Source organism: Pleuronectes platessa, chromosome 13 (assembly GCF_947347685.1).
Source record: "Pleuronectes platessa chromosome 13, fPlePla1.1, whole genome shotgun sequence".
NCBI classification, from domain to species: domain Eukaryota; kingdom Metazoa; phylum Chordata; class Actinopteri; order Pleuronectiformes; family Pleuronectidae; genus Pleuronectes; species Pleuronectes platessa.
The window spans coordinates 17,328,131-17,353,310 of record NC_070638.1 but is presented as its reverse complement, the minus strand read 5'-3'; the positions used below and the strand labels follow the sequence as shown (position 1 = coordinate 17,353,310).

General features: G+C 43.6%; 1 protein-coding gene across 1 annotated transcript; it reads right to left on the bottom strand.

The window, feature by feature from the left end:
• Positions 1 to 870: 870 nt before the first annotated feature.
• On the bottom strand, positions 871 to 24,850 carry LOC128454903 (disabled homolog 1). The gene is made up of 14 exons (XM_053438502.1): positions 24,781 to 24,850; positions 18,530 to 18,669; positions 15,779 to 15,877; positions 13,913 to 14,044; positions 12,928 to 13,047; positions 12,430 to 12,468; positions 10,199 to 10,264; positions 8,863 to 8,922; positions 6,825 to 6,872; positions 6,492 to 6,600; positions 4,341 to 4,988; positions 3,415 to 3,542; positions 2,866 to 2,970; positions 871 to 2,531 (listed from the first exon to the last, which is right to left on the bottom strand). The coding sequence occupies exons 1-13, from the start codon at positions 24,848 to 24,850 to the stop codon at positions 2,881 to 2,883; spliced, it is 1,749 nt and encodes a 582-aa protein (XP_053294477.1). The 3' UTR covers positions 871 to 2,531; positions 2,866 to 2,880.
• Positions 24,851 to 25,180: the final 330 nt, after the last annotated feature.

Below are 25,180 nucleotides of genomic sequence, written 5' to 3'. Positions count from 1 at the left end.
TAAGTGCACATGGGATGAGGCCAGTAAATTCATGTCTGTAAAGACAGTAGTAGTGAAAAGTGATTTCGCTTCTCACCTGCACTGAGTAAGATTTTGAATGCAGCATTTTACTTGATAAAATATATGTTTTCCTCACCTTCGTATAGGTGCATTTACTTCAACTTCTTCTCCCATAGCTTTTTACACCCCCCTAAAAATGTCCCTCATGGCCCTAAATTACTAACACTACTGAGTCCCCCCCACAAGGTGACAGGGATTGCTGTCTAAGGTTTGTGACATCACAGACCTTGACAGGGCTCGGCACACATACTCGAATTCAAAGTTAATATTGTGAATATTGCCACGCTGTGATCTGCCTTGCGACAGGAAGCACATTTATTTTATTAACGTTATTGGGGGTGAACAGGAGGCAAAAGTTGACCACTGATACAATTGGGAAATGTGCAACCGCACCTTGGGTTGTTGGCTGATTTTTTCATCCAAATTTTGTTTCTTATAAAGGCCAAAGGGGGACATGTTAACAGGTTTAAAAACTTTACTTCACTGGAGGGCGACTTTAAGAAACAGATCTCAGTGCATCTCCTCCACCGAAAGACAGTTTATCATTATTAAGGTCATGATTTAAGGTAGATGCCGTGATCAAGGACACAGCTATTCTTCACGTAATCAACACAATAAAAAGGCTATGATGATGCTCATATATTACATAAGAGGTCCCAATGACACTTACTGTGACTGAGTCCACACAGGGTTTCTAAAGTGTTTGTGTGATGAGAGCAACCTCTGTTGGCTGCTCTCGTGACCTTCTGAGAGTAGACCATTACAAATGATTCTGCCAGGTTAAAGAAAGAATAGAAACCAACCAAGCAGAAAAGTGGGAATCACATGATATTTTATTTGTGACTGAACAGTGGCATGGGTACAGTGTATGGGGGAAGTCATAGACGTACAAAAGTCCCTTTTTTCTCTTTTTCATGACAGTTCTTAACTCCATAAATAAAATTTACAAAATATTTTGGACTATTTATTTTTCTTACACGAGTGGGGGTACATTTAGAATACCATTTGTTACTGTAAGTCTAGCCGTTTATATTGATATCTCTTTTGTTCATGTTATATAAACCTCTACTGTTGACAATTGTTGATTTGGTAGAGTGGAACTACGATATGGCCAAGTGCTTTGCAAAACAACAATGGCCTGATCAGAGGAGCAGTGAGCGGAAAACAAAAATAAACCTGGTAAGGCATAGAAATGCATTTGACTGTCTGCACTTGTGGTTGTTAAGCCTTGTCATATCAGAACGGATTTATTCTGCCCCGTTATCCAAGGAACCAAACAGAGATATGATTATGAGAGGCAAATTGTAAACAATGTGACCTTAGTAAATGTAGAATATCTAAAAAACAAAGAGATGCAGGGAAATCTGCCTCCTAGTACTAAAAAAAGTCTGTGACCTTTCAGTAGTAGTACCATTTTTTTGTCTCAACCCTTTGATTTCTTTCACCTCAAGTTCTTAATGAGTGAGACAGGTTCAGCAGGCTTTATTTTCAATGACCATGTAACACATATTCACAGTTCATATCTCACCGACCCAACAGAAACAAAGACGTTTTCAGAACTAATAAAAAAAGGCTGCAAAAGCGAAAACAAATGTCCAGACGTCAAAAATAGAGGTGCTGGTAGGGCATTGCTTGAGAGAAACACAGGTAGTTGGCATCCGAGAGGCAGAGAGCTATCTTATGGCACAGAGGCTCAGGTATTGGGGCTGGGAAGTTTCTTATTTACAAAATAGATGTTTGGCAGAATGTTATTTTGACGTTGATGCCTCCAAGTCATTTCGATATCCTTTAACAACTCGGTGCCATCAATTAAGAATTCACAGCTTATAAAATGAGAAAAAGAAAAATCATATTATTTTTTATTAGCTTCAGCCCTAGGATGAAGCTGCAGAGAACAGTTTTGCTCACAGCTGAGCCGGCTGAATCCACATCAAGTCTGTTCATGCAAATGGACGAGAGGTGGAGTAACACTATGAGAACATTTGGCAAATCCATCTGCTACGCACAGTCTTTGCTGGTGGCAGTTGACAAACCAAAGGTCAACCACATACGGCAGAACGCTGCTCCTCTTGAACACCTCCAAAAAAATAATTTGCATCGTCAGTGTCACCATGGCCTTGTAACGTATCCTCACAGATATAAATCCATCACAGGGGGACGTAGTCTCCTCCTGTCGCAGGTTTCGGTCAAAGATCGAAGGTCACTTCCTGGTTGATAGTTTATTTGATTGGACATTAAAGCCAAAGTCTGGTTGTCATGCTGAGGAGTGCAGTACAGTATGCGGCCTCTGGAGGAAAGCAGATCCATGGATAGCCAGCTTATTACAGACCTGCCAAAATATCCTTTAAAGGTTGAAATAACAGTTACAGCTGCGTAACACAGCTGTGAGAGATGCTTCTGTTCACAGTCCTCTCATCTCTCTTTTTCTCTTTCTCGTGAGCTTCTGTCTTGGCCTTGAGAGCTTCCATCCCCTAAAGAGAAAACAATCAGGAAGGATGCAGTTACAAATCTGACCACTGAGGGGCAACGTTGTGCCTTCCTTATCTTTCATTAAGGTGGCGCAGAGCAGAGAGGCACAAGGACTGAGATGCTGAACTAAAATAAATCTTTTTTTCAAATGGCATCCTACCACTCAAGAAAAGAAAGACACGGGAAGGAGACAAATGAAAATGTGAAGTGAATAAACACAAGAGAGGAGGAGCAGTTGGACACTGGAGGTGAAAGAACAGGGCAGAAAAGACATGAAATGCAACAATCAGAATAGGGTCAGGCAAATTGGACAGGAGGGAGCTGTGATATACCCACTCAGTTTGTTGTTGTCTAGCTGTCCTCCTGCGGACAGGTCTGATCCTGCGTCGGATCAGGAGCTCCACTGAGCTGCGGAGAATCCGACCGTGCAACAGCTGAGCCCTAGGATGGAGAGAGAGAGAGAGCGTTAGAGAGAAAGCTGTAACATTTCCTTCTAGAGGTTGATATATTTAATGAGCTCACTGTAAATCTTTTCCTTCCATTTAGTCGGGAAAAACATCAGCGTAACATTTAGCAAAATGACGGCAGCTCTATAATTATCCAAAACATAACGTTACCTTATTATATATGATCTAATCAAGACACTTGAATCATATTTGACCTTTCATGCTTAATTGACCTGACATTTTTCAGAAAAACTGGTAGAATAAATCCTGTTTGCTCATATTAATCACATGGAAATCTACTCTGTGTAATTGCATTTGATGTAGTCGAGAGCCGATCATCCATATGACAATAATAGATTATAACATCGTGCCAGCCAGTTGCTAAATAAAATCTGTGGGACGTTACGACTGGGATGTGAAGCAGGGAGGCGGCGCTCACCGATTGTTCCTCATTGGCGTTGCTTGCGTTGTCCTCCAGGTCGACAGGGGAATGATCTGTGGGGGGGTCGCTGGCCTGGGATGGGGGGCAGTCAGAAGAAGAGCTCCGCTGAGTCGCCGGTGTGGATGCTGTTAAGACACACAATAAGAAAGAGTAAATGACAATATTCATGAGAGAACATTTGTCCTATGAATATAATTTAGCATCACACTGTTAACATGAATATGATATACTCAGAAGTTGTGGATTCAAATCTAGACCATGACCTTTACTGTGTGTCATCCCGTCTACTTTTTTTTATTACAACTGACATTCTGTTGTATTTCTTGTTGTGAGGCACAATGTTGTAGTAATCAAATTCGTAATACCGGTGTTTGGTCATGAATAGAATTGGTGGACAAATTAAACATGTGACCTGATGATGATGCTTGATGAAAAATCAGGGGAAGTTATTACAATTGATCCAGTGGAGAATGTGCAGGTTTATTACTCAAAAGGACAAATGTCAGTCTGATGGCAGCACTAGCTGATAAGTCAGAGGAATTCCAAATTAATTTGGGTAGATCATCTGGGAATCACGAATGTGTCATTTTGTAGATCTTTACATATTTCATTGAATAAATTGAATTGAACTGCTGGCACTGAATAGTCAGAGGATAACCAAAGTCATTCATATTAATCCTCTCAGTATTGGGAATATCTGTACAACATTTAATGTCAAACAATGTTAGTGGGCTTCATCCTCTGAGGAACATGAATATCAGCAAAGACCAATGCTTGTAAGGCTAAAAGATAGATTTAAGACATTTAATAATGCTGATATATAAACTATATATATTTGGCATAAAGCATATATGTGAAGTTGTTAAGATGTTGGTTTAATCAGATGTGTTTATGTAGGAGGAAAAATAAGCAGGAGGACTTACGGGATTCCATGGACGGTGATGTGGATGTACCTGGGCTCAAGGTCATCCTCGAGAGATCAAGGTCACTACAGCTCCCTTCCTCTTCCTGGGTCGTGGCAGATGAAGGCGACAGCAGCTGAATGCAGGCCAGAGTGTCCGGTTCGCTCATGAGGCCTGGGGTCCCACACCTGCTCACCACTGCTGACGCAATGCCAGCTCCAACACCTGCTGCTCCGGCCCCTGAAGTAGAGGGGCCCTCGCCTGCGTCTGAGTCCATGTTGAGGCCCTCTCTACCCAGGCTCAGCTGCCTCTGGAGCAGGGTGGGGTCGGCTATGTGTTGGGGGCTGGTAATGGCTGAGGACGGGGCTGACAGGTCGCAGGCCTGTGGGCACATGGTAGTGATGGGAACCAGGCCTTGGAGCATGGCAGCTGGGATTGCATGGCCCCCCACGCCCACGGCCTGGGCCGGCATATAGGCTGCCATGGCCGCCCACTGCTGCTGAGTGGCTGGGAAAATGTTGGCCTGGCTCCAGATGACCGGCTGACCACCAGGGAGGACCTGAGCCACCTGGAGGGGGCCCTGCACGGGGAAGGCCAGGGTCTGAGCCTGACCAGAGAATGGCTGCTGTGCCCACTGGGCTGCCTGCACCGGGCCCATGGTCATATAACCTGAGAGGGAAATAAGAGAAGGAAGGAAATGATTAAAGGTTAATAAGAAAAGGAAATTACTGTCTTTCAATCTTTGTTGAACAATGAGAGCGTGTTTTCTTGTCAAACCCTGGTGGTCTATTCATTGCTGCTTATTACCTACAAATTTCCCCCACTTTTCATTTGTTGCTGACCATTACCAGTTATATAAGTTTCTATATTGTTTCCCTGCCTTTCAAAGAGCCATGGGAATCCCACAATTTTACTTCAAGTAAAACAATATAAAGACAAATCGCCCACACATTTCTGTACTGAATTGTTTCTGTCCAATTGTGCAGTTAAGATGGCTTGGTAACGCCGCTGCTACTTCTTGGAGTGGTCCAGGACAACAACTGTGCTTTGAGAGTCTGCTGCTGGAAAGCACTGACTTCATACGTGTTATTATCACAGGGTAAAGTGTGGCTGGTATATGCAGTGAAGATGTCACTATTTTGTCTGACTGCTGTAATGAGAAAATGCTGGAAAATGTGTTCAACACATAAACAATGACTTCTGACAAGTGGTGGTACAGAAGTAAAAGTACAAATAAATAGACAGAATGTCAAGCTCAAGTAAAAGTTAACTTTCCTGCTTAAGTAAAAGTAAGTGCTTTTCAAAGTACTGGAAGTATTAAACGTAAAAGTACTTGCAGAATGTAGACTCATTAACTGTATCAACTGTATATTTAGTTTAAAACAAGAATAATTCAGACTCATAACACATTAATGCTGCAGATGATGTTTCTCAGTCTCAGCCTCCTCTGAATCTATTTCAGATGCTCGTTCTTCACCAGTGATGCTGCTGCTGTAGGAAGCGGGTTCTAATGTTACCCCGCCCCCTGCCCTGATTGGATCAATGGACCAATTTCCCTCTAGTTACTGAAAACTTGTACAATGTAGAAAAACAATGTGAAGATGTAACGCAATGAATTTTGAAATGAAATTTAGTGTAGAAAGTACAGATATTTGCTGATACATGGAATTGGGTAAAACTACCTGAAACCTGAAAAGGAATCTACTTACATAAAGTACGAATACAAGACAAATGTATTTAGGTACAGTAACCCAGTAAGTGTACTTTTTTACATGCCATGAAGATGATGGCACCATTGACTTTATGTTTGGAGCGTATTTTAAGTCTCTGCAATTTCCATCCATCCATCCATCATCCATCCATCCATCCATCCATCGTCTATATCGCTTATCCTGTGAGGGATGCTGGGGATTACTACAATGTCAAGGGTTTTATTAAACAGCTGGGGTTGTCTGTTAACAAACCTCTCTTTTGCTCACAGTATAATAACACCACTGCATGGTGTTCGCTCGTCCTTATAAACACTCCTTAAATCCACATCCTGCTATATCCTGGCAGCATTTTTCCACTAACAATACATCAAATAAAAAAATCGTCCCTTCCAGCATTGTCTTTCTCTCTTTCATATTCTTTGTTGTGGAAAAGATGCAGAGTTTTGGTCTGGGTCGCTACCTGACGGCATGGAGGTGGGGCTGAACGGGGCGTACATATCAGCAGGACTGTGCTGCTGCTGGCGGCTGCTCCTGCTCGGGTCCAGTGTGTTGGCAGGAGATGGAGGCATCTGGGAGGCAAAGCACACACACACACACACACACACAGACACACACACAAGCACACACACACACACACACACACATGTCTAAGTCAACAAAAATTCCCTGTGCTGCACATTTAAACTTTAATCTTAAGTACTGTGGAAAATCTGTTCTAATGAAATTGCACAATCAAAGATAACGGATTGTACTATCTCTTACTTGTTTCAACTTTGCAAACTTAAAGACTCACCGAGGGAGGCGTGGACATGTCGCCGAAAAGATCGAAGTGGTTGATATTCTGTGAGTCAAACCAAGGGGATGAGGGAGAGAGAGAGAGAGAGAGAGAGACAAAGTCCAGTGATACATCACAACAATGAGATTTGCATAGTTATGAAATCTTGAATCCATCTCCAAATAGGCTATGGTGGCTGCAAGGGTGGGTAGGTGTGGGGAGGGAAATCTATTCACAAAAGCCGCCTGTGCTGTGGAGGCTGAGAAACAACTATCCCCTTGTTTCATTATCAGAAAATGGATCTAAAATGAATCTTTCATGGCTCGCTATAATTGAGTGGGTAAAAGGCTATTCAGTCCCATAAAAAAAGACTCTGATTAGATATTCTTATGTCTGCCAATCAAGAGGGGCGCCTGTGAGAGCCTGGGACGCTTTTAAATGCATGGCTCTACTGTATGAGCAGACACACACACACAGAGGAGTGTGTTTGTTTCATCAAATGAATGAAAGGAGAAGCTCCTGAGACCTACCCAGCCGAGACAATGAGGCCACCTCACCCTATAGGCAGACGTGACCCCTGCACTAGTCTCCCTCCGTGATCCATTCGCACTACTTAAAGGAGAGGGGGGACGCGGCTGTGAAACAGACCATGGGATGGCTAAGTTGCATGAAATGTCTTTGGGGCCATGCACAAGCAGACAATGGATCACATTAAAAGCACAGAAAACACACGGAACACACAGGATTTGCATGCCATAAATACACACACACACACAGACACACACACACACACACACGCAACACGTTCGACAAAAGAAAGAAAAGGCAATCCGTGTTGCACATAAACCGGGTGTTTATGTCTTTCTTGAATAAGCCGGGACATAGAGGATCGCACAGTCTGTACAGCACTTTGGATCCATTAAGGGGCACAGAATGAGTCAGAATAAAAAAAAAAAAAAAGGTAAACATTGTACACAGAGGTGTCTCCCCCGCAGGCACTGACACACCGAGGGAGTTCGAGGCTCTCTCAAAAAGCTCCAACTGAATGAACAGACAAGCAGTAACACTTGGAGATATGGAAGCGCTGCTACTTATACTGGCATGGGCTGTTTGGGCGAGATAACGCGGGGGGGGGCCGGGGACAGTTTATCTGTTCGATATGCCGAGCAACAAGCACACAAACGGTGAAGAGTGTAGAGACGCAGTTTGCCACGGCTCTTTTCAAGAGTTGTGTGTAAATTCTCTCTGGGTGAATGTTTTCGGGGCGAAATAGGCTTAAATAAATGTTTCTTTCTAAGCGATTTGAGAGATGTAACAGTGTCGTTGCAGCATGACGGTGAAGAACTCATAAAACCTACCGAAATGAGATGAAATAAATTTGCAGATGACAGGAGGGGATGTTTTTTTGGTGCCGTTCTCTGACCAGGAGGAAAAATAAATTGCTATTCATTAAGCTCTGGTGGCCTTAGTTGCATGTAGCCATGACTTCACCGCATGCAGCTCAACCCAGCACCCACTCCACCTACAAACCTCTCGTCCTTATCCTCTGAGGAAGACGGAACAAGCCATTCCCTTTATTTAGTCCCACCGGTCTGACGGGACCGGCGAAACACAGTTTCCAAACCGATCTTATCTCGACCATCTGGTCAGGACATGCTTGAGATTCTGCACAGGATTGGATTTTGGAAGCGATGCCTGCCTCTCTAATGTTCTGTGAAATTGCTGACATGTCTGATCTTGGTCTCACAATCAGTTAGTCCTATCTCTTAGTGCAGGCTCGGCATGACTAATGCAGCTTTGTTTCATCATCACCGCCGTCGTCACAGGGAGTGGACGCAGGCAAAGACCCCTGTCTGACTTGTCCTTGGCAGCGTGGGAATGTTTTTGAGCCTGTTGGCTGTAATATAAAGCAACTGAATAGAGAGAAGCGAAAATATTACAAATGGACACTGTCATATAGGGGGGCTTAAGGCACTGACTCCCAGAGGATCTCAAAGAGAGGTTTGCAAGTAAAGAAGAGTGAAGAAACAAATAATAGAAATTAAAAAACACCTACAGTCATGAAATGGCGTTTTGGGACATCATAGATCCCGTCCTTCTGCTGACTGGATGGGACCTGCATTGGATCGGAGGTCGATTCAAATGTAAGTAACAGAGCAGTCTGGGTATTTAAAACAGGAGCTTACAAGATCTGAAACATGTCTATGGTGGAATTTTATCTTTCAGTGCAATGGGGTTATGCAAATTCTACAGTTGGAGTGTTGAATCAATTCTACTTAAATCAATATTGATTGATATAGGGGGATTTTAAGAAAAGGCTATTGTTATTCTGCAACAGCATGTCTCCACTAGTTTGTATGATAATAGGAAACTGCCTGGGCTCTTGCCTTCTCTGCACATTTGCCTCACATCCGAAACTATCTGTTGCTCTTAACCTCTCCGCCTGTCTGCCCTATCGCTCCCTTGACTGGTTAACTTTCAGTTACGTTTCGCCAAAGTCTATTGATCTTGTTTCATTCTGAGATCAAATGGCATGGCAAGTGATTAATCTCCCTCTCTGAATCTTTCATCTTCAGAGGAAGGCAAGATACAGAGAGGCAAAAAAAAAGAGCAGTAGGAGGAGGAGAGAAAGGCAAGGAGGCGGGGGGATTAAATCATACGACATGTCCCTGGAGTCCTAGCTGGTCCTTCAAATGGTCTAAAATCAAAAGGTCAAGGTGTTGTATAAAAGCAGCCTGGTGTACAGACTGCAGGTAAACTACTCAGGCTGACCTTGACTCTGCTGCAGCGGGTTAACATGCTATAAAAGGAATCTTATGTTTTAAACATTAAGATGCTTTAGTAGTTAAGTCGTAGTTTTCACCCCAACTATGGTGAGTGATTGATTATAACCATCCAATGTATTACATTCCGTTTTACCTCCGCCACAGAGGTTAGGTCTAATGAATGCCTTTCGAGTAGTGGTGGATTTTATTATTTCATTTAAAATGGAGACTTAGGAAATGATAAATATGTCTAATCCAGAATTGTTTATAGTAGTATAGTGTTATTTCATTGATAATAACCTCCATGCTTACTCTTCACTTTTCCTAACCTCATACTAGTTGTTACTGATGCAAAACGAGGATACAGCTGCTGCTGCTGCGGCTGCACATCAAAAGTCCTTCACCGACAAAAATGGCTTCTTTTATTATAATGAAGCTACAGGAGACAGCCACAACACCACAGAAACCTCAGTATGATCTACATCTGAATCCCCAAAACAACAATCTGCACTTTGTAACTCCTCTTTTAAAGGGTGTCATACAGTTGTTAGTAATGCTACTATTATCATCTCTCACAGGGTTTCAAGAGGGAGGAAAAAAGAAAGGGGGCAATGCTTGTATTTGTACCTGATAAACGCTCTCCTCTGACTGGTGGCCACGGAGGGGTTCGTGTCCAGCCTCAAACACTATGTACTACAGAATAGAAGTAGTTGGCAAGGCGTAGAGGTGCAGAGAATAATGAGATGAGGAGACGGAGAGAGAGAGAGAGGGAGAGAGAGAGAGAGAGAGAGAGAGAGAGAGGTTGTCGTATAAAACAGAGAGTTACAACAAGAGGGTGATACATGATGAGAATAAATGAAAGCACAGGGGAGTGAGGATGGCGTCAAGTGAGGAATGAAATGAGATCAGGAACGTAAAGGATTTGTAATTGGGGCACATGAAAGAGGAATGGGGCGATGAAGAGAGAAAGAAAAGGAGTGAGGTGGGAGGAGGAAAGAGCACAAGTATAATAGGTCAGGCAGTAGTTCAAGGCAATGTGGAGGTCTTAGGTCGAGGTTCTGCCTTCGACGTTAGCAGCGTGATGCTCCACCTCTTCGAGAGGAAACAGACCCGCAGGTCTTAGGCTTGAGTTCCATGACTGAGGTCCCACAAGTCCTTAAATCTGTCGTTATCTCCTCTCACGTTGATAAAGATCAATGCATTTATGGATCTCTGATTGAAGGAATAGTTTGGCATTTTGGGACACGCACTTTACTCAAGGTGCTTTCACAACCGTCTTGTTTGGTTTGGACTTCTCTGATTATTCTGAGGCAAAATAGCAGGTTTGAAAGGTGCGTCGGATCATGGAGATGCTCTCGGTCCAGATCACACTGACGCTCGGTTCGGATTGTTTGCCGTGTGAAGGATAATTCAGACTTTGGAGGAAGTTGAGACAGCGTTTAACAATAGAAGAGGAAGTAAGAGGAAGCAGCCTGCAGGATTGTTTGCAGTCTTCCCAACTGACGATATAATGTTTAAACGACAAGGACATTCCTTTTGCTGGTAGTAATACCATAATGGCATCACAATGGCAACGGAATTAAATAAATTAATGGGTTGATTCCTTTTCTCTATTCATATTGAAATAATTTTGTTTTCATTATTAAAAAAGTTAGCGAATCAATGCCAAATGTTTTAAGTCCGCTCCCTAAATTGCGTCGCAAAACCAAAACTGGTAGTTGCAGAGAATCAGATGAGAGGATTGAGACCTTTTTCATTTCTTCTCAGCTGGAGAAGCCTGTTAGTTTAGCTTCCCATAAAGACAGGAAAACAGCTGGCTTGGCTTTTTCAAACTGTGATTACTGCTAATTTACACTTAATTGTTTAATCTAAACAAAGACTGAAGGTTTGCAGGGGTTAATGGGCTGAACTGTTTTTTTGGCAGCACACTCACAGAAAGTCGCTGGACCTAACCAAACAATAGTCCTTCACATAATCCCCCATAAATAACACAAATTGTAAATTTGACCCTTTTGTTTTTTAATAGATTCAATCATTTAAGGTATTAATCAGTGGAACTTCTGTGCTAACATGTGGATTTTGTTACATTTGAAAATAGCCAGGCTAACTGTCTTCTTCTCCTTATGCTAAGCTAACTAGGTTCCACAGGTTTAACATAATGACATATTGATCCTCTCATCCAACCTTCACCCAGAAAGAGATTAAGCGCATTTACCAAAATGTCACATTATTCCTTTTTAAGACTCTGGCCAGTCTCTGGAGTTTTGTCAACCAACATCAACTTAAATTGAAAACTGCAAAATGGAAATGACTTTATGCAAAAACACACTTCAGGCTAGAGCAAAGAACAGAGGTGATCTGGGAGGTGGTTAGATGTACTGCTGAACATAGCATTCAGAGTAAGAGTTAGTGTTGTCTGTATTCAGTGTGAGCAAGCACAGAGAAAAAAAAGAAAATCATGTTCAGCCAAATAAATGCACGGGGCAAACAAATAAAGAAGAGAGGGGTAACAACCAGTCCGGGGGTGGGGGGTGGGGGTGGGGCATATCTTTGGAAGAAATCAGAACATTGACACAGATCAACTTAAAAAATATGGTTTTACGACACTGCACTGGCAAATGGGAGTTGAATGGTTGAACAAAACTGTCCACTCGGATGGTCTACTGTGTAGTACTGGAATGGTGGAATATCATGAATCATTAATTCAAGCGGATCAGTGACTGGAGAAGATATTTGAATTGAGGATTATTTGTTGGTCTCTATCCCGAGCTTTGAGAGTGTAAACAGCACCGATGAAGCTAGAAAGGCATCAGAATCAGCAGGGTCTATGTTCCGTATCTGTGCATCTGTGGACCTACCTGGTAAACTGGATCGTCCACTTCGTCCTCCAGGATGGTCTGTGGGGGTTTGGGACAGAAGGCAGACAACACATTTTGTATCTTTCATCAGTCACTTGGAGAATTCAATCTCTCGTTAGGAAATTAAATGGACGAAGAAGAGGCATCGACTGCAAAAATCTTAGTCGGCAACCAAGCATAGTAAGAAACTGACATTGCATTGAGTTTTAATGAAGCAGCGATTTGCTGTAACACAAACACACCGACGCATACATTCCCTGTCACACACATCTCATCTAAACGTGTCACACTTCCACTCTATTCAGATATTCAGCGCAGAAATCAGTCGCGCAGACAAACACAGTTTGCGATGCACTTCAGAGGGCGCTGGAAAGTGTCAAGATTTCTGGTGTGTGAATGCATCCCTGGCTGAGATATAATGTGCCATCTCGCCTCCAAATGGGAAATGAAAGTGAGAAAAATACATAAAAAAATAAAGAGGGGCTTTTAGTGTCCTACCTGATACACCGCCTGCTCACACTGTTTGTCCTTCTGAGCCTTCTTCTCCATCTCCTCCCGCTGCTTAATGTCGTAGACGAGTGTGAAGAGGTCGCGCAGGTCGATGATGAGGGGCTCCGCCTGGATGGGAGAGGTGGACAGGGAAGGAGGATGAAGAGGAGGATGTCCAAATTAAGATATTGAATTGCTATTCATGTTTTATCTTCTCCTGTCCAAAAGGTTGTTACAGGCATCTTTTACTATTTGAATTATTTTTCTTTTAACATAATAAATATGTTTTTGTTATGGGAAGTAACCTATATGTATGTTTAATTTGCGTGTTTTCATTGCATTTATGTCATTTCTGTTAATCTTGTCAGTCAATCCTCTTAGAATAGATCATGTGAATGCAGAACGTGGCTGTCTGGTGTCTGGCTTTGATTTAGTCAAAAATAAACAGCGAGCTCAGCACAGCAGGGAGTGGGGTTGTTGATCAGCAATATCAAGGATAACATGAATTCACACCACAGCAAACTTTTGAAAATGTTCTTCCCATCATACACTTGAAAAAGGCTGATTTTATATTCCACATTTTTCCACTTCCTCACTCAAGTTTGAAGATCTGTAGACGTGACTCTTGAGGAGAGAATTTGCTTCACTCTTCAGAAAATTCGATTTTGACTCCCTCGATATTTAAAGTGAGACTTGGCAAGTGATATCTCAAAATGTAACCAAAAGAAGACAGTACCAGGCGGTCTCCCATAGCCACAGAGCTTGAATATTTAATTGCCAGACGTGTGGATTAAAAGGACTTGGTCTCTGTAGGGACAAACACTATTACCTTAATACAGCTTTAAGAGACCAATATTGAAATCTTCACAGCATTTGGTGATTTAAATTGACTTGCATCTCAACCGGTAAACTGGCAACTGAGTCAATGAGATTTGCTTAAAATGTGAATTTAAAGATTTCAAATCTCTCTCCAGCAGAATGGAGAAGTACTCACCGACTGTGAAGTCTTGATGGCCACAAACCTGTGGTGGCCCTCCTTCCCGCAGACATAGCCAAAGGCCCGGTGGTCCCTGGTGTCCTTGGCGATGTAGCTGATCTCGTGGACCGAGTGCTGATGCAGGAGCACCTATAGATGGCAGAAGTGTAAAGTGTTCACATAGGAAAAACCATGTGGGCACTGCAGAATGTCTTTTTTTATATTTATAGAGGCTTTATAACACGTCCTCTTTCAATTGAAAATCTTGCTTTTGATATAATGTTTTAAAAGGAGCCCTGCACACTGTGTTGGCAGAAAAAGTAGGTCAAACCTACTTAAAACATCTTTGCAAATTGTTAAGCCAAACACGACCAGCCAACACGTTGTGAGCCTAAATGTCTCTGACAGAAAGAGGAAAGATTCAAGGATGTTTTGATTTCTCTTATGCAACATGGTATAGATACAATTCTAACTATAAAAGTAGTTCTCTCATTTAAATAGGTTTTTTTTGTTTGATCGGGTCTTTTATTCTTAAGTCCAGCAGGATTTCAGATGCTGTTATAATTGAGAAAAAGAGGGAACCAAAAAGCTCAGGAAATATAACCGCACGCTGATATATACCCGCAGATTAATTAGGCTGTCACTCAAGCACAGCTACCTGCTGCTTCTCTGTACGCGGAGATAAGCTTAGGGCACTGGGGAGGAGCTTTTATTCGAATATTAGCCGATACTCAGACGTTGGTAACGCCCCAGATTAATGTAAAATACAAAACTAATATAACTAGTCGACTCGATCCAGCAGAGAATCATGTCAGCTTTACATAAAGTATTTCCATCTAAACGCTTGCTGACTCTGCCTGCGCTGGAGTGATCCCCGTTTCCCCCATAATCACTCGAGAGGGATATTAAGTGTGGAGGGTTATTTGCTGCCAGTAATCAGTAAATAAAATGAAGAGCATTACGGGGCATGATTTCCAAAACAACAAATGAGCTTGTCAAAAGCTGGTGAGCTGGTTGGTGGTGGCGGCCAAAGCCTAATGTTATTTTTCATTACAGGCGAAAGACGCGCCTCTATCGCCACCAGTCATATTGAAAAGAGATACCATCAAAGATGGGTGGTTTTTGCTGGGAATAAATGGTTGGCTCTGGGGTGGGGGTCGGCAACCACGAGACCAACGCCGTTGCGTAATTATCAGTTTAGCCCTAACGACAGCTGAGGTGGAGCCTTGGTGTAATTAGCATTAGCGGCAATGATCATTAAGGGGCTGAACTGAGCGCTAATTATCGGTTAGCGCTGATGAGCAGAGTGGGCCTATCTAGCCAACACTACGACCCCAGGACGGGGAAGAACCGGGCCCCTCGATCATCCTGTAATGGAACAGCAGGCTTCCCAGTCCGGGGGGTTGAGAGCCAGGATGGAGACGGAAACAGCCAAACATTGCTCACTGCGCTATCATTAGCACGCAGACAGGGTCTGAGTGATCTTAAGTAGGTCCTGCAGCACACCCCTCATCTTGTAGTGTATGTTACTCTGAGTCAAATATCAGATGCAAGGCCTGCAAATTAATGCTGCCATGTTAAATATTCATGAACTAAAGGGTAAACTGTCCTGTGGAAAGACAGTTGTGTATATTTTTGCTCTTGCTACTTTACCACAACGTCATGAATCATGTTACTTGTGCGCAGGTATTGCCACTGTACAAACATGTCAACCGTGCAGGCCAGGCTTACAAGATGGCAGCCTTGGCAGCCGCTGTGAACTGAACTGTGCAAGTGTATGCCCTCTGGATGTCCTATACCATATAGGTTCACAGTGTGGCAGCTGGCGGTGGCCTCACTGTGCAGCTCTGCCGCGGCGGAGTCCCTTGCTGACACACTACTCACCCCTGATCTCTCGCAGTAAATCTTGATCCCGCCGAAAGACACCGTCAAGAAGACTCTCTGCTTGTGCTCCCCTTTGGAACGTGCCGAGGAAGCCATTCCCTGCAGGAGATTAAAGGAAATGACATGAGGAGATGAGAGGATATGAACTTGGCGTTAAAGACCATGAGCCGATCTCTCTTCCGACTCAGGTGAGCGTGACAGTGGGAGATGAGGGGGTGGGTGGTTGGTTGACGGGCAGATTCAAGAGAAAGTTTGGGGGGGTGAGAAGGCAGGAGTTACGTAAGGTGTGATAGGACAGAATGTTCTTTCATGTGCCTTTTTCTTGAAGCTTCACTCTCACAGGAACTCAAACGTCACCTTGTGCAGCGAGTCTTGTTATTATTTCCCCTTTTTTCTTCTTCCCTTTCTTGAAGTAGCTCCACTGCACTTCAACGTGACATGCACAAGTGTGAGCTAACAACAATAGGGTGAGATTTGCTGACAGAATGCATCGCTCATGCTGACCGACCAGCTCGCTGTTCACATAGTGCTGACTGAACAACCAATCAGGCCTTTGAAGTACGTATTTCCCATGGTTCCTCGGCAGCCCACTTTTTGCTTTTATTCTCGCGTCTAATAAAGAAGACAATTAACATCTCCACCCTGTTCCAGTTAATGCGACCTGTGTGTTTGACGTGCCTTTCCTAGAACAAAGCCCGCGACATGAGAGAAGAGAGAAGAAGGAAAACCAGAGGAGATAAGAAAGACCTGCCTGCTGTGCTGAATATGTCTGACAAAACTGCAATCGCAATTACACACACACACGCTTGACCTCTCCTGTACATCAGCTAACCTCAACCTCAGACCTTTCTTGTTAAAGCAAAGCTGTATTCAAAGCTACGCACACAACAAGTCGTTCCTGCAGGGTGAAGAAGAAATACTTGCAATTTCACACAAAAAAATGATGGTAGATATGAGAAAGGGAGGTGATGAAGCAGTATATAAAGAGGGGAAGAGGATAAAGAGCAGAGCAAGCAACAGGAAAGAAATGAAGTAAGTGAGAAAGAGGCAGGCGGGCAGGGGGAGTCGATGGATGATGTCAATCAGCCATCGGCTTCTCCATTTGGTGGATTAGTCCTCAAGGCAGTGAGAGGCAGCTCAATAGAAACCCCGTCCCCTCCTCTATCCCCTGTCCAGATAATAGCAAGCCTCTATCGACTGCTCCATTGACTGTAACTGGCTGGTGGCTGGTGACTACTGGAGTCACGCCGAGGACACTGCCGACATGTCAGATCAAGGCGGCGAAAAAGTTGTTTTATTGAACATATCACAGTGAATGGATATGGGCGATGAGAGGCTTTGCCTCCTGGCTATACTGCTCTCTTCATAAGCCCGCCCACACACTTAAGCTCTGGAGAAATCTTTGAGAAGAAACTTAAAAAGAAACACATATATGTCCTCTATTGGAGAAGGATTTATCCTATAGCCACCAACTGCAAAAATGTGCTTCTTTTTTTCTTAAGAACTGAGAAAGCGATAAGTATTCGTTGCCTTTTCATTTAGCAACAGTGAAACAGTCAGGATAATACAGAATTAACTTTTGAGAGGAGGAAGCTTTAGCAAGACCTGACAGCATCTAGTGTTAATGTAACTGACACAAGTCGCACCAGCTAGAAATGAGGAGCCTATGTCCAGCAGTCCTTTATCTATAGGGCCTCTTCTTTGAGGAGCTAAAGATAATCCAACCGCCTGTAAAGATCCCCACTGGACTGCAGGGCCAACACCTACCTACCCTCTTCACTCCTACGGTCAATTCAAACTCTCCAATTAACCTGACCCTGCATGTACTTAGACTGTGGGAGGGAACCAGATTAACCACAAACATTGGGAGAACATTCAAACTCCACTGGCCCAGTCTGAATTTGAACCTGTGCCATGAACCGGTGCCTGCAACCTTCTTCCGTGATGGGACCATTATGACTGTTAAGTGCATATGTGCTTTGTGGGGCTTTAAAAATATTGAATTTAGTGAACATCTTAGTACAAATTAGTCAATCTTTAACCCATTCTTCCAAATTAACCAGTGCTCATTTTTCCTTCCAGCCTTAGTGTGCGACTGAATTTGACCTAATTTACTTTCAACATTCACTATTATGCTATCTGGGTCACATTATCCCAGTTTGCATATGTGCTACAAGCATGGACTTTGTTGTAAAAATAGAAAACTGTGACTGACACGAGAAGACACACAACAAGTGGGGGTGGGGGCGAGTAATGCTCTTGCAGTCACAGGTTAAAAAGTGAGAATCTTCTGCCTAGCTTGTATAATACTCATAAAGGGAAGACAGCTTGCCTTCAAGGTCAATACAAATCTGTATGAATAAATGTGGAGAGCTTTGAGCAAGACTAAAAATATAGCAGCCCATTAGAAGGAAAATAAGGTACAGAGGTTCTACCATTTTGCACAAGATATAAAAACCAACCTTACGAAAGCTTCCTACATGACAAAGAGCTGCAGAATAATATGCCTGGACTGTTATTTGTTCCGTTTGGTCACTTCTCCGCAGAGTTCCATTGAGTCATACACAGGAGAGGACAGCTCCCGTGACTCAACACACAATACAGTCATGCTTTTTCAAAAATCTGTCTGAGATGAATGAAGAGGCTCAATGCTGTCCCCGCAGATACACACACACACACACACACACACACACACACACACACACACACACACACCCACATGCTGACACCCACACACACAGAAGTCTGCACCTTCAGCTTCATCATGGAGTCCTGGCACAGCTTGTCCCCGCGCGCCGCCGTCACCTCATCAATCCCGATCAGCTTGGCCTTGTACCGCATGCCATCTCCACGGAAACGCTTAATAAGCCCCGCCTCAGTGCGGTCCTGACCTGAAAGAGAACAAATAGAACGGGGAAGAAAATGTATTTAATGTTATGTCAACTTTATGTCAACTTTAGTATTGTGCCCTGTTTAAGGTACAGGCTAGTGTTTGTGTGTTTGTGTTTGTGTGTGTGTGTGTGTGTGTGTGTGTGTGTGTGTGTGTGTGTGTGTGTGTGTGTGTGTGTGTGTGTGTGTATGTACGCAATGGTATAAATATTTATGGAATAGAACATTTAGATTGAATATTAAATTACCAGCAGCAAGAAAAGATTGAAAGGAAATTGAAAACGAAGTTGGTTAAAGCCAGTCGACCATAGGAGAAAACAAGAGGAACAATGAGACCACTTCCACGTCACCTACTGCACAACATTGTGAGCTATGCACACACAAAGCTCCAGGGTGAAAGGTTATGGGGTGGTTGATTGGGGGGACGCTCTCTTACGTTGCACCCATGCCCAAAGTCCCCATCGGTGCTATTGGTGGGAACAAGCCAGCTTGAATGGCTGCTTCTGAGAGGAATCATCTCGGTCCAGCGCTCACCCACAATCCACAAGGCCCTTCCTGGGTGATGGATGTTGGGTGGCGGCAGGAAGATGACGTGTTTTGTTATCCATTCCCTTTTTGTGTTCCCATCCCAACTGCTGATTATTCTGTAGCTGCCCTGACATCCACCTTGACAGGGACACCTTTCTCATTTTGTCTTTGTGCTGCCCGCTGTCCTCCTGTTTTGATTATGTGGGTGAGACTCTTGATTGCCGTCTCGTGCGTGCAACCATGTATCCACCATCCCCTCATAATCTGCGCAGGGTTTCTTGGCTTCAACACTCCGGCTGCATTCACACAAAGAGATAGCAGGATTCCAAATCAAGGTCACCAGCACCTTGGAGAATTTCACAGTTTTTCAGCCCCTTCGGTCGCTCAATTCTAGGTCACGAGCCCGTGCAGTGCATCAGTTAACGGCACATTTAAGTGGCTGGCTTAAGCTGAGCATGAGAGGAGGATGACGCTTAATATCCCTAACAGAAACTGTCAGGCTGCCATCAAAGACCATGTCAAACCAAAAATGAATTTATTCCACCAAGAAACACATGGAATTGCCATCCATGTTTAATCTACCCCCTCTTTTCATCCCTGCAATTTACACGGAAAAACATATATCAAAAACCAAATTGGAAATTCAGGGGGAAACAAGCAAATTAAATGGCTTGTGCAAATCGAGAAAAAAATGTGTCTTGGTCCTAATGCAAGCGCTTGTCTTGGCTATGCACACCCTCTCACTAATTCATGAGGGCAGAATCCTCTAAAAGAGGGGGAGGGCTTGACGATGCTGAAGTCATTAAAGTCTCTGAGCAAGTGAATGTCAAATCCGGCTCTGATTCAGACTTGTGTCCCTGCCAGCGGATATTGAATCTTATATACGGCCACGATGTACCCCTGAACATTTACACCTTCCATGTGGAGAAATGAACATTCAGACTTTGATGACAGACTGGAGACCGACTGTGGACGATACTTTGACATAAAGTATGTACTGTACTTGATTGCAGTCGTGCTGATGCTTAAACCCTGCATGACGGATGTGTAAAGAGGTGGACTCCTGCAATAGTTATTGCACTACCTTCTTAAAACCATCCCTCATGCAGCGACTCTAGTCTATTCATACAGTATTATGCATTCCATCCCAATTTCACTGACTCATACACTCTGTAATGTAATGTAAAATGCATGCTGCTCCAGTTGCATTTTAAACATGATCGGTCCAATTCAGTGCAGCGCTCTCAGATGAGCTTTAACCAGATGTTCTGTGCCATTTGTTTCTTTACATACAGCGTACCATTTCCCCTAATAACACTTCAGGAGAGATTTAGAGGTTTATGAACAGATACTCAAAAAGGGAAAAAAAAGAAAGTAGGCCTTGCATACCGAAGGAGAGTCTTGACACAGCGGCATAACTCGTACACTACGTGCTCTGGGTTCAGATCAAGACAAGCGTGTGTGCTGTATGAAACTAAAGAGCTGCAGGGCATGCTGTTTCATGTTGTTACACACTGTACGGAAGGACAGGAGAGAGGGAGAAGGTGTGTGTGTGTGTGTGTGTGTGTGAAGAGGGGGATGACACATATTCCTTTGCTTTTCTGGATTTACAATTACCCAAGGTTGAGTGGCCCTCACAATATTTCTGGCCCATGAGCCCGATGCTCTTAATTTGTCTGACAGAGGTTTGCCTAAAGTATTTTCTACTATTTGTATCTCCATCTAAAGGTATCCTACATATTGCACAACACGCCATTTGGGAGACATGGTAATCGTGGGTGCATGTGTTATACCTCTTTTACACCAAAATTAGCACGTATACACAGTTTATTTAAACTCGGGTAAACCCACTTAAAAAAAGCATTTACCTCCTTTCCCATTGCTTGTAGAGGGTTTTTGCCTTTATCTGATATTTAACGCCATGAAACACCAAATTAGGTGGTGTCTCACGTCGCTGTCAAGCTAAATTAGCGGTGACCTAGGTGTCTTGTTTCCATCGCGGCCGATTAAAATCCTGTGTCTACTTCAGTGTCATTTGACCCGGGAGTGAATGTTGATTGTACCCGTTCCCATTACAGACAAAAGCCAAGATGAAGTTGTTTTTTTAACCAGTGGAAAAGGGGCTTAAGAATGCTTGTCACATCTCTCCTCCCAATTTTCCTCCCATTTCCTTCAAATAAACACTATAAATAAGAAAAGCAATAGCAAGATCTTCAAAAAAAGAGCTGGTGAGTCAACAGGCTGTTGTAAGAGGGCTTCAAATCAAACGCTGTGATCCCCCACCTGACGTAGGGCCGTGCACCAGGACCATGGAGAGAACAATTACTGTGAGCACTGCTCCATACTGTTTCAGGGCTTGTCACTGATCACAGTGTTGCGTCCTCCCGCTTGCCACAGTAGAATGGGGACAGTGAGGGGACAGATGGCCACAGATGGAGAGTCAGAAGTGCCCCTCCAGATATAAGGACTTGGCAACAGGAAACTTTTTGTTGGGGAGCCGGCATCGAGGCAGCTTAACCTTTCAACCTTTCTGAGGGTGTATCTGTGTCTTCTCGTCTCTGTTTGTCAGTGGGACACACACACACACACACCATCCATTTAACCATAATGTGAGTAAATTGTGATGCTTATCAAGCTTCTACCTTCACCTACATGCAGTGTGTAACGTTTGTTTTGTTTTTGTTAGTATTGTTTAGTTTGATGTGTCTCCGAACAGAACATTTGATGTCGCTGAAATGAAAACCGAAGGTATGTTCTGTCAGTGCAGGAGACTGAAGACTTTAAGCAGTTGTAAAGAGGATGGGCGTCTGAGGAAGGCAAATCTGTCCCCGCCATCTGTCTCCCTCATGTGCACCAAATACTCTTCATAAGCCTCAGCAAACTCACAGATACACATTTACGAGCTTGCGTTCCCTTGTCCGAAACCACACGGATCAAAATGCCTCGACCCAACTTTGGCCCCAAACAGGATATCGAGGGTTTGGTAAAATGACGGATCGTTAAAGCATCTACACAGTTAATGACGGGTATTGTGCACAGCATTAATGCGGATAGACCATTGACTCACTGCAGAGTTCCATGCAGGTATTGATGCGTGCTGTGGGAGAGTTGTTTGGGTACGGGGCTCCACTTATCACCCTGATGGTGAAGCAGTGCAATGGAATAGGCGGATCGGTAACCTGCAGCTGATTTGGTGAAATGTGGGTTTGCACTGGGGGAAATGGTTCGTATTTGTACTGCCTCTTACAATGTTTTCAATGCCATTCGTTCAGTACAAGAGGACACTGGTGACTCAGCCTGCTGTTTGTCTCTTTTTCTCTGTTTGCCGTGTCTCTGTTCTTCTGGCCCCTCTTTCAATGTCTCCATGTCCTCATTCCTTGTCTCTCTTTTTGAAATGAATATTTTTTTTGTGCTCAGATTACAGTGGGAGAGCAACAGTTGCTATGGAGATGGAGTAAAGTCACGCATGTAAAGCGTTTTCTTTCGATTGGTAGAGGGAAGCTCCGGCTTCAGAACGGGAGTCAGAGTTTGCTGCAGTCACATTTGATGTTACTAAATATGACTTCCATATCAATATGGCATCTTTAAAACCCAGCATAGGATGATGTGACCAGTATGACCATTTACTGTAATATTGGGTTAAATGTTTTTTTTTTTTTGTTACCTGAAAATATATAAATGCAGACGAGAATTCATTAATGGATGACACGGATGGTTGATTATGTTTTTTTCATTTTGTCATCAAATCTCCCCAAAAATAACAAAACAAGGGAAAATAATTAATCTAATAGCAAGTTTTGCCTTAGAAACCCCAACTGGGTTATAATGAGCACTACATTACAGTATTGTGATTTTCTTTTCAGTGGAGATAGCTAGCCAGAGCCAAACTCTTCATATTATCTCAAAGCTGTCTAATTTATGCCTTGTCTACACTATTTTTCCCCTCTGTTAAAAAATGCATCTCCATCCATACGACCTTCTTTTTCCAAAATATATCAATACAGACGAGAACACAAAACCACAAAAAAAAAGAATGCAATTGTCTGTATCAACGATCTGTCAAATGCTAAAGAAGAACGCTGTGGTCCGAGTAACAGGGTAGAGAAGTCACTTGAGGAATAAGAGGCAAGATTTACATATAGTGAAGATGAGGATTTGTTGACGAGATGAAATATATAAAATAAGAGCGGCCTTATCCTTTAAAAGTCATTAATATCTACTGGTCCCTTCAATTCACAAGAATATAAACAGAACTTAATCTCGATATAAGTCATCAACCTGATCCTTGATGGTGTCCTTCACCTGTCCCCAGCCCGCTCATATCCACCCCTATCTGTGCTTCTTGACACTCTGCATGCATTTATGTTGCCCCATTTCCATTTATATGGACCTAAATAGCATCTTTGCCGATTGTGACAGCGGTCCCTGCAGCACATGTGATTAACATGGTAAAGTCAGGGGCTGAGAGCCTGCGCTGATACCCCCCTCTGATGAGCCGCATAGCCACGTGTGTAATAGCCCCCTCGCTGCGCGCTCCCCCCTCCCACTTAACTCAAATCGATGGGCCCTCCTCCAGCCCGGCCATTTATCTGAGCAAGCTGACAGAGCCAGTGAAACAGCCACAGAGGACCTGGCCCTGTGGCCTCGTTACAGCCGGCCCACAGAAGCCAGATTTACTGGACTGGCTGAAGTGGCTTTATCCATGGATGGAGAAACGAGAGGAGTAAAAGGAAAAGGAGGGGAAAGGCAAAGGAGAAATGTCCTCCTTCTCATACACACTTTCTTCCCTCTCCCTGTGATTTTCACTCTTCCCTCCTCTCAGCCAATTCAGTCCCATTTCAGTCTCCTGGTGAACGTTCGGAGAATGACTTGTCCTATTACATCACTTACGCTGTTCATCAAAGCAACAGGGTGTGAATTACCCTGTCCATGACACCTAAATCATGGCAGCACCAAACCCTGGGGCTACACGGAATAGCTGTTACCACGTCTGGATCCGTGGGATGAGACAGGGAGCCTCTCGGCGGACTTGCCTGACTGAAGCTTTTCTCCATGTAGTTCAGCTTTAACTATCCAAACTTGGCTTAAAGTTATGTTCACTGCCTGCCAAACACGGGAAAGCTGCCATTTTTCCATTTTGTCTCCCTGCTCCTCATGTTTCTTGTTGTCTTTGAGAGTACCTCTGAGCACTATGGGCTATGGATCTCTCATGCTCTTCTCAATCCACAACAAAATACAATATGAGCCAGTGGCAAAATCTCCGAATTTTTAGGGGCCATAAAGGGGCCAAAATTTACACAGAGGGGCCAATTACCTGTCTAATATCCATGACATTTTCCTGATACAGTAGGGTGCACATTTAAGTCATACCTTGTTAACTATTATTTCAATATCTTTTAGCAAAAACACACATCATTGAATATATTTTGAAAATTGTTCCTTGTGCTCCTCGAAAAGCTTTGAAAAAAACTCTTAACACCATATTTATTGCCAGTGCCCACCCCTGGATCCATCCTTGTAAGGAGCCTGATATTTAACACACGTATGTCTACATTCACAGAATTATTTGTTAGAATCTCACGTACTTTTAATCCTCCTGGACTCCCTTCGCTGGCTGGTTTTGACACCCGGCTGGAGCTCGGCCTCTGCTGACATCCTCCACCGCTGGGTCCCTAGTCCTGCTCACAGCAGATGGACCATGGGTTAGCGGCACACTAGCTGATCCTCCTTACTCCCAGTGTCCAATTCCCCCCAGGTCCGTCTCTCTCACAGTCGCCCTTTGGCGGAGAAAACCTCCTTCACATCCATGGTGAGATGTCTGGTACTCCTCAATAAATGAAGATCCAGCATTGATTACTATGCTCCTTCACTGATGGCCCATGGTGTCTGAGTATTGCCTAACAGCACACGTGCAGAGATGGCTGAATTACGAGCTGGGCGACCCTCTCGACAGCAGCTTCAGATCAGATCTGACATCTTCTGGAG